The sequence below is a fragment of the Centruroides vittatus genome, unplaced genomic scaffold, assembly GCF_030686945.1.
Source record: "Centruroides vittatus isolate TY-2023 unplaced genomic scaffold, ASM3068694v2 contig_439, whole genome shotgun sequence".
Classification (NCBI taxonomy): Eukaryota; Metazoa; Arthropoda; class Arachnida; order Scorpiones; family Buthidae; genus Centruroides; species Centruroides vittatus.
The window spans coordinates 3,435,386-3,444,495 of record NW_027122239.1 but is presented as its reverse complement, the minus strand read 5'-3'; the positions used below and the strand labels follow the sequence as shown (position 1 = coordinate 3,444,495).

The 9,110-nt window shown below is 31.4% G+C and overlaps 1 protein-coding gene across 1 annotated transcript in view; it reads right to left on the bottom strand.

Moving 5' to 3' along the window:
- Window positions 1-2,869: 2,869 nt before the first annotated feature.
- Window positions 2,870-9,110, bottom strand: part of LOC136977056 (probable ATP-dependent RNA helicase DHX35) — a 39,969-nt gene continuing 33,728 nt past the window's right edge. The window contains exons 17-19 of the mRNA XM_067272492.1: window positions 3,455-3,608; window positions 3,276-3,387; window positions 2,870-3,154 (exon numbers count right to left, since the gene is read on the bottom strand). Of these exons, the coding sequence (XP_067128593.1) occupies window positions 3,119-3,154; window positions 3,276-3,387; window positions 3,455-3,608 (302 nt within the window). The 3' untranslated portion in view covers window positions 2,870-3,118. The remainder of the gene's footprint in view (window positions 3,155-3,275; window positions 3,388-3,454; window positions 3,609-9,110) is intronic.

Sequence of the window (9,110 nt, the reverse complement as noted above, 5' to 3'; positions counted from 1 at the left end):
GCTGACTCAACACTCAGCACTCGATACGTTGACTGCTACTTTCCAATGAATTGTGGGTAATTGGTACGACATTTGAATGGAATCTATCTTGCTGAGAATGGAATTATGGGAACTAAGCACTTCGTACTCAAGTCGGAACACTGTTGATGACGTCAAATTGTTGGTTTCAACACTCAACACTCTTGTTGAAAATTGGAATGTCTGTTATACGAAAACTTTAAGAAAAAAAGCACTTATCGAAAGGTATGAGCATTTGCACTATTACATGGTCGCACATCACACACGTTTGTGATCTGTGAAGTTGAAAAAAAAAAATGCTAAAAAGTCATTACAAAACTGTTATATGGTGGAAACATTTTTTTTTTCAAATAATAATCTTATCTTGTGCCACAGCTCAGAGTTCTTTTAATCAATTCATTATTTTAAAAAAATGATTTCATCATATAATGATAGTTTCATAATGATTTTAGCATTTTTCTTCCCTTTTTCAATGAACTTTACAAATGTGATATTTGTGCTGTGGCTACAACTTAACAGAAGGTATGAGCCCTTTAAACTTAAGTGCATCTTTCAAAATAAACCAGCAATTAGTTGCTCAATGCTCAACTTTCCTGGCTCAAATTTTGGTAGTGCCATCAGTCATCATAGTTAAAAATGTAAAAAGTATTTTATTAAAATATTATAAAATGACAAAAATCTTAATTTTGAGGATAGTCATTAAGTCTGACCTTACCAGAGATACACGACCCCAATTATCTCCCCACTTCCTCAACCTTTAATCACCAAAATTTAATAGTATCAATTCTCCCTGCAAAATTTCTTTTGTTGAAAGTTATTAAGCTTCAAATGGTGAAAAGAATCGCGTTTGCACTTAAAAAGTTGTGTTAGAGCAAAACCAGCAACCACGTTGTATGGAGATTTCCCCAATTTTCAAGCTGTTAGAGTAAAACCACATTGTACGAGGGATACCTGTATACAAAAAACTTATTTTGCAGGATTATCAATTAAAGAATGGTGGGACAATAAAATGAAATGTGTGACAAATCTTAAATTGCAGGACTACATATACAGGTATACCTCGCCTTATGTCGGTAATTGGTTCCAGGAGAGGTGACGTAAGTCGAATTTACTTGTCACTAGGCTAAATCACAAATTACCATTCCCAGTTCTGTATTTTATTTATAAATGCATTTTTAATAATATATGGTTAATAAGAATCTATTTTAAGCTTACAAAGAAAAACAAATAGTTTTTAATATAGTACAGAAAAAAGTAATCTAAATTTACGAATATATGTATGTACAGTACATACTTGTAAATATACTGTACATGTTTACAATTTGGTGATTACAGTACATTGCACACTCTTTATTTGTGAATGTGGTTTTTCTAAGACATTATAAAATAAGATAACTTTTTAAGGTTAAATAACAAATACAATTATTAAAATTATTTATGCGATAGTAGAAAATAAACTAATTTATGTTAAATTTACCAATATCGAGTGGCGCCAACAACAATGCCAAATGGTAGATATTGGAACTACCGTGGAAAACGCCAGTAATGAGCACTTAAAGACTGCTAAATAAGACAACAACACAGAAACACAGATGTTTTCATGTTTCGTTCTCTAGGATTTATGATGATTATATTAACATTTACTGTAATTGTACATATTTTAATATGATTTTATGTGCTTTTAACACTTTTCTAGTGATATTACGACTTCAATATTTGTGGTGGACGGATGCAGTCGAATAAAATGACTTAAACTTGATTTTTATTTTTCCATATACTTTTTTGACAAACAATGTACAATTGAGAACGACGTAACTCGAGGTATACCTGTACAAGCATTTCTTGTCTACCAAGAGAGTTGCTAACTTTCCTGAATTCACCAGGAAACTCCTGGAATTGGCAAAAATTTTTAAATTCTTCAACTTCCAAATTAAGGCCTATTCCTCTCGTGTTTACTCAACAATACGATCATTGTATGGCAGTGGTTCCCAACCAGTGGTCCTCAAGAGCTAAAATATGGTCCGCGAAAGATTTAAAACTTTTATTGATTTTAAATTGTTATTCCCACATTGATACAAACTGAATTTAATTTTTACTAAAAATGTTATGTTTTCTATTATAATAGTACTGTTAAACCATGATACTTGAGTTTAACAATTACTTATGTTATAAGTTTTGATTAAAGTTTATTTTTCTTAAACCTTGCGGTCCCTGCTAACAACAATGAAATCAAAGTGGTCCCTGGTCAAAAAAAGGTTGGGAACCGCTGTTGTATGGGGTATATATTAAAACAGATTAAAGAATTTATGGCAGCACTTTTATACTGTTGAAGGTAAAAACTTAAGAAACTCCCAGAATTTTTTACTTCTGGAATCAATTCTGTGTGTAGCAAGCTTAAGGTTCTATCCCAGAAATATAGTGTTTTGATAAAACCATGATTGTCAAAACAAGATCTATGGACAATAAAGATTAGGAGAGGATAATCATGACACTAAATCTATATTTTATTATAATTTATATTAAAAATATAAGAGAAATGTTTGTAAACCTTAAAAAATTAAAATAATAATAAATTTCAAATTGAAGTATCAAAGCTTCAGAACCTCGATTATTAGCATTACCATTTTACTTAATGAAATCTTTTTAAATTTCATTATACTACACCAACAGTGCTCAAGAAATCAATATAAAATTTTTAACATGTTTAGGATATGATCTTAAAAATTCCCATTTCTTTATAAATCTTTAAATAGTTATTAAAATAATTATTTACCAACTGTATTATAAAAGTTTTGTAGATGAGACATTCAGTTTCAACAAATACATGAATAAGAGAATAAAAAATGGAAAATTAATTTAATTTTTTCTAATAATAAATTTGAATTTATTTCTGTGAATAAAAGTGTATGATTTTATACAAATGGCTATATACAATTAAAACAAGTACAGGCTGTTTCACATTAAAACGACCTGCTTAAATAATGAAGCATTGGGTTATGCAAGTAAAAAACTGAAACATGATATATTTTACAAAAATATTTTAAATCATGAAAATTACATATTAAATGAAGTATAAACACATCTCATCTTGATGTTTTTATTATGATTTTTGCCTATTTTCTGCAATTTCCCTATCCTGAAATTAAAAAAAAAATAGTAAATATTTTAATTATTGTATATCATTTTTATTATGTTAATATAAGTATTTAATAATAGTTCATCAAACATTTATATTCGATAATCATTATACCACGTACAGTGCCAAATTCATAATAGTGTGGAGCTAATTCATATAACCAAGAAGCTTCTACAACTGTAATATCACGCATGTATTCCTTAGTTGTGTGAAGAACTTCATTAAATACCACCCTAAAAAAATTAAGTTTAATTAATAAATAGAATTTCATATTTTTATAATTTGCTACTGATTACTTACCATTGTGGTTGTTTTTGGCTATACACCACTGAAGATGGATGAATGTGAAGGGTATGTTCTCCCCTGATTGTTTTATATTCACCAGAATGATGCAAATAAGCTGCATTAGCAAAAAAGCCAGCAACGATGCAACGGCAGATAGTATCAACATCACCTACAATAATCGTTACTACATATCAAACTGATAGATCACAATCAAAGTTTTTTTTAACAAAAGTATTATGCAGTACTAGTAGATTTACATGATTGTTAACTAACGTTCCACCAAAAATCAGAGAGGGAAATCAAAACCAAAATAAGATAAATTATCTTCATATCTGGTAGATTTTAACATGCTGAATACCATAGTCATCAGAAGTAGTGAACCATTCTTAATACTCTTTCAATTAGATTTTTACTTTTATAAAACTAATTATCTTTAAACATGTTTTTAAGTACTATTTTTTCAAACATTCTTAATTATAATATTCATATGCTAATTTGTATTTTACTGAAATGTGAATGTGGTAATGGCAATTTCAAGGAGGATAAAAAGCTCTGGTTTCTGTGATTGTAAGTTAAGATCTAACTTGAGTTTGTATGCTTTTGTCATTATGAAACTAATTATCACATTAAAACATACTTTTTATACATTAATCTGTAAACATTTAAAATTTTATCCTGAAAATAATTAATGTTCATAGAATGACTGAGATTTATTTGACAAAATAAATAATTTATTTATTATAAGATCATCCAGAAACATGCTATATGATATAAAATTTTCATACCACTATAAGGATCAGGATTTGAATTCAATCTAAACTTTTGTGATTTTTCATAAATACATGAATTCAAAACAGTCATATATCTCAATGTGTATTAGTATAACATGTAATCTTTTTCAATGAAGTTATTACATGAAATTTAAAAAAAATAATAATTAATATTGGGTTGTTCAGAAAGTAATTTTGTTTTTTTCATAGAAAAATAAATGCAATATTCTTATAATAAATAAATATTTTATTGAATTATATATTGACCATTTTGGTCAAATACCTGTTGTCATTGTTTCTGGTAGTAGCATGATTTCACATTCATAAAAGTTTTGATCGTTGTTTACAAAAAACTGATCCAAGTGATTTTTGACATTGTCATTTCAAGTAAATGTCTTACAGTTAAAAAAAATTTGTTTAGACCGGAACAAGTAATAATCTGAGTGTGCCCAATCTGGCAAATATGGTTGGTGTGATAACACATCCCATCTAAGCTATAACAGTTTCTGACGAGTTACCAAACTTGTGTGAAATTTGGCATTATCATGGTAAAACACTACACTTTGTTTGTTGATCAATTCTGGCCTTTTCTGTTTGATGATATTACTCAATTTGTTTACTTGATGGCAGTACACTTTCAAATCAATTGTTAAATTGTCTGGTAAAAGCTCAAAAAAAAAATTTCTTTAAAATCCCACCATAGAGAGCATCTCTCGTTAATAACATGAGGAACCCATATATCGAGCTTTGAAACAAAACCAATTCGTTTTAAGTAATAATAAACGATTCAATTTAACAGATTTAATCTCTTAGTGATTTCACGTGTTGTTATACGGCAGATTGCTTCAATCAGTACCTATATTTTGTTTTCATTGGCCATTGGCTTCAAATGGCCATCCAGAATGTGGTGTATCTTCGATATTAAAATTGCCAGAACGCAATTTTGTAAACCAGTTTTGGCACTGTCTTTCTCTCAACACATCTTCTCCAAACATGTAGCACAATTTTTTCTTGTTTGAACAGCATTTTGATTTTTTAGTTATAAAAAAGCAAAATATGCCGAAAATGGTGCTTTCGATTTTCCATATTTGATGGGTCACCGAAAAAAAAAAAAAAACAATTGTACAGAATCAAATAAAATTTTTTACAAATAAGCCTTAAAATGTCAGCTGTCGAAGTATATAATGAAAATGTGGTTTAAAATAAAATTGGCTGATAAAAATACATCTAATTCCTCTAGTAATAAAAAAATGAAATTACTTTCTGAAAAACCCAATACATGATGTACAGGTTGTTTATTAATGTATTGGCTATAGTATTTATGCAATGGATATTGTATTTTATGTAATGGTTATTGTATTTACAATATTTACGAATGGTTTTGTACTTTGACTTTTATATTTTTTAAAAGTACAGTAAGACCTTGTTTAGCACTTTCTCGATTAGGCTGTTTTGATATAACGCAGTCTGCTTGAAGCCTTAAAAAAAGCTCAAAATTTACGCTGATTCAAGTTATCATGGCATTTCATTGATTCGTATATAATACGATTATTCTCAAACATGAACCAATCAGCAAAAATTTGCAATTTGTCATAGTGCTTTATTTCCCTTAAATCTATGTTTGTTTTGTGCAATTTTGGAAAAAATATAACATCATGGATGCCATAAGCAATATTGACTTCACTTAGCAAGAATTTGCTGATAAATGCATGAACAGAGTGTGGAAGAAGGTATGGCTGGAGGTATCCAAGAATTCTCAATGAGAAGAGTCTTATTGTTGATCAAATTGTCAACCTAATCAATACAGCAGGACTAGGAGATGTAAACAAACAGGATATTGAAAAGTGAGAACTTTACCAATGACGACCTTCAGGAACTGGCAGAACAAGAAATTCATGTAGAACTGGAAAATAGTGATTCTGAAAACAAAGAACCCAAAGAATTTCTCTACAGATTTCCTTAGTAAAAGATCTCTTGCTACTGACATTTGCTTAAAGAAAAAAAAATAAATAAAGCGACAAATGACATGTGACCAGAGGGTCGGTACCTCATTGATACTTTGTCAGGATGACACCACTGTGTCTTTTTGGACAGATGCAGAAACCCCAACTTCGTGCAAGCGGTCATGTGTGTGGGCAATCGGATTCAGGAGGAGAGGTGTGAGAGATGGCAAGACGAAAGTGATCGACTCGGATACAAAGTTAACAACTAAATAACCAGTTTAATTAACATAAATGGAATACAGAAATGGATGATTGAGAGAGAGAGAGAGAGAGAGAGAGAGAGAGAAAGAGTTTACAATTAATTGTGTGATGATATAGATACCTTGATTGCAAGTGGGCGTCCTTCTGGATTGATGCTCGGGTGGTTATTCAGATGGAGTGGCGATCCTGAGTGGGGGAGACTCTTCTGTTGACTCTTCTGGGTTGGATGTCCTTTTATTTGGAGGACGAATAATAATCTGTATCAGAGGGTTGACCAATAATCCGTGTCGGAGGATAGTTTGATATTCGATGATCCTATTCTGGGTCAGCACTCAGTTTCTGTACCCTCGAACTCTCAACGACGACATTATCCTTGACTTTTTCCTGTTTTATATCCCCAAGCCACATTACTCTTTTTCACCAATAGTAATTTTTGTTATTAGTTCCTCATGACACATTCAATGACTTCCCTGGGAAAGGAAACAACTCCAGGGGAGAGATGCAATCATCTTCCGGTAATAAAATGGAAAAATGGGGTTTTTTCTGAGATTTAAATAAATGTAATTTCAAAGACGAAAATGAATTTTCTTTCGAAATTTCGTCCAGTTCGACTCTCACAGACACTATATGACTTCATGGCAAAAAAATCAAGAGCCAGGACCTTCACAAAAAATGAACTTTACATTTCTGTATGCATGTTTATGTATTTAACATATATTATTACACAAATTAATATAAAAATAACTTAAAATTAAATAAAATCTGTGTATTTTTGGATGCCTGGTCCCCCTTTTCCTATTTACTATATGTTAAAATGATCTCGTTTAATGCTGTTTCAATTAGCACTTTGTCCTCTGGGAACACATCCCGAGTGCTAAACAAAGTCTTACTATAACATTATTTGTTTTTTATTTGATCATACATTTCTTTGTAATTTTGTTTACTTTTTCCCTCATACAAAGGGTAAAAACACCTTGTCCTGAACAAATAATAACAAAATTATTTATACAAAAAGAACCACAACTACAATTTTCAACTAACAGGAGAAAGCATAAAACAATATTTATAACCTTTCAATTATATCTAACAGTGGCGTGCCGTGACATTTGATGATAGGGAAGTTGTGTTTCTGTAAGAAGCCGAGCTTCCAGGGGCAATCAGTTAATTGCGCGTCAGTGATGGCCTAGGGTCCATTCGTACGTGCGTGGTGGCGAAAGAGACGTATCTGACAAAAACCGACAAAGAAGAAACATAAAATAAACATATATTATGTACAAGATCGTTTGCTTTAAAACAATCAGCCGTTCGGACATCCCGGGCGTCAATGTGGTTCTTCGATGGTCGATCGAAGGTGGCCCCGGGACAGTGGCGTTGACAAATCTGTAGGGCACGGGGAGACTTCCTCTGTTGGCGTCGGGGACACGGTCTAAGTCCGAAGTGGCATGGGTTACGGTTGGCACTATAGACGAGAAATTTTTTTTTTTTTTTTTTTTTGCGCGTGTTGACACATGGCGTTTTGGTTATTCGGAACGTTAACCGAGTGCCAGGTGTCCTCGATTGTCAGGGATTATATCGATCTCAGTTCTTTCTTTCATCCATTTGATTAGTCGTTCTCCCTCAATCACGTTTCCCGAGTGGTTGGTCCCTGGTTACTAAACGTAACGAGACTCTTACCTGGAGCGTGAGAAAAGTCAAAATCGAAGATGAATTCGATCTTCCACCGATGACAGAACGACTTCCGTCCGCGATTTATGGTTTCTGCCTGGCAGTTTGATATAAACAATGAGTGTCCGACTACAAATGACTTTTACTTATGTTTTTTTAAACTAATCAATTTTTCTCTAAATTAACCGTTTTTCGCGTCTTTTGTGACGGGTCAGACCTGTCCGGTACATGACATTTCCATAAAAGTTTTAAACAAATACTGGAAATGACAAAAATAAACAATTTACGTATTTTAGTTCTAAAATACAAATAATACATACATAATGCAAATTGACATGATACAAACAATAATAGAAAAACTTGTTACTTTTTTTATAAACTAACTCTATTCGGCGATTTTTTCGGCAAAGTTGTTAATTACTTTATCATAAAAGTCGCTGGTCGTCGACTCCATCGACGTATTTAAAAGCACTTTTTCTATCGAAAGGAACGCTAGCGACGACAATCTTCCTCCGACTGAGTGTTCCTGGCCAATGTATGAATTTGCTTCGTGGTCGAAAAACTGCGCTCAGCAGACCCACTGGTAGATGGTTTCGTAAAAATTAACGATATTAAATCATATAATTCTTTTAGTACGTCTTTGTTCGGATCGACATTAATTATAATACTTTTTATGTCTAAGAGTTATTTGTCAATATAGTCCGGACACGAATATAAATATTGCGATTCGCTACGTAATTTAGATAAATCAAAAAATTTCCCATAAAATTTACTTAATTTAAAGAATTAAAACACGCTTGGAAAAATTGTTTTTCATATTAAAATTATTAACATTTAAAAGTGATAAAAATTCTAAAAATTTTCTGACAATATAATTACAGTATAATTAAAAGAAAATTATAATTAAGTATAACTTTGCGAAGAAACGTACATAAAAATAACATTGAATACTCTTCACTTTTTAAATCTTAAACAATTCACTTAGTCAGATAGCTCCCTACCAGTGGCTAAGGGATAGAATCGTTGAAAGCG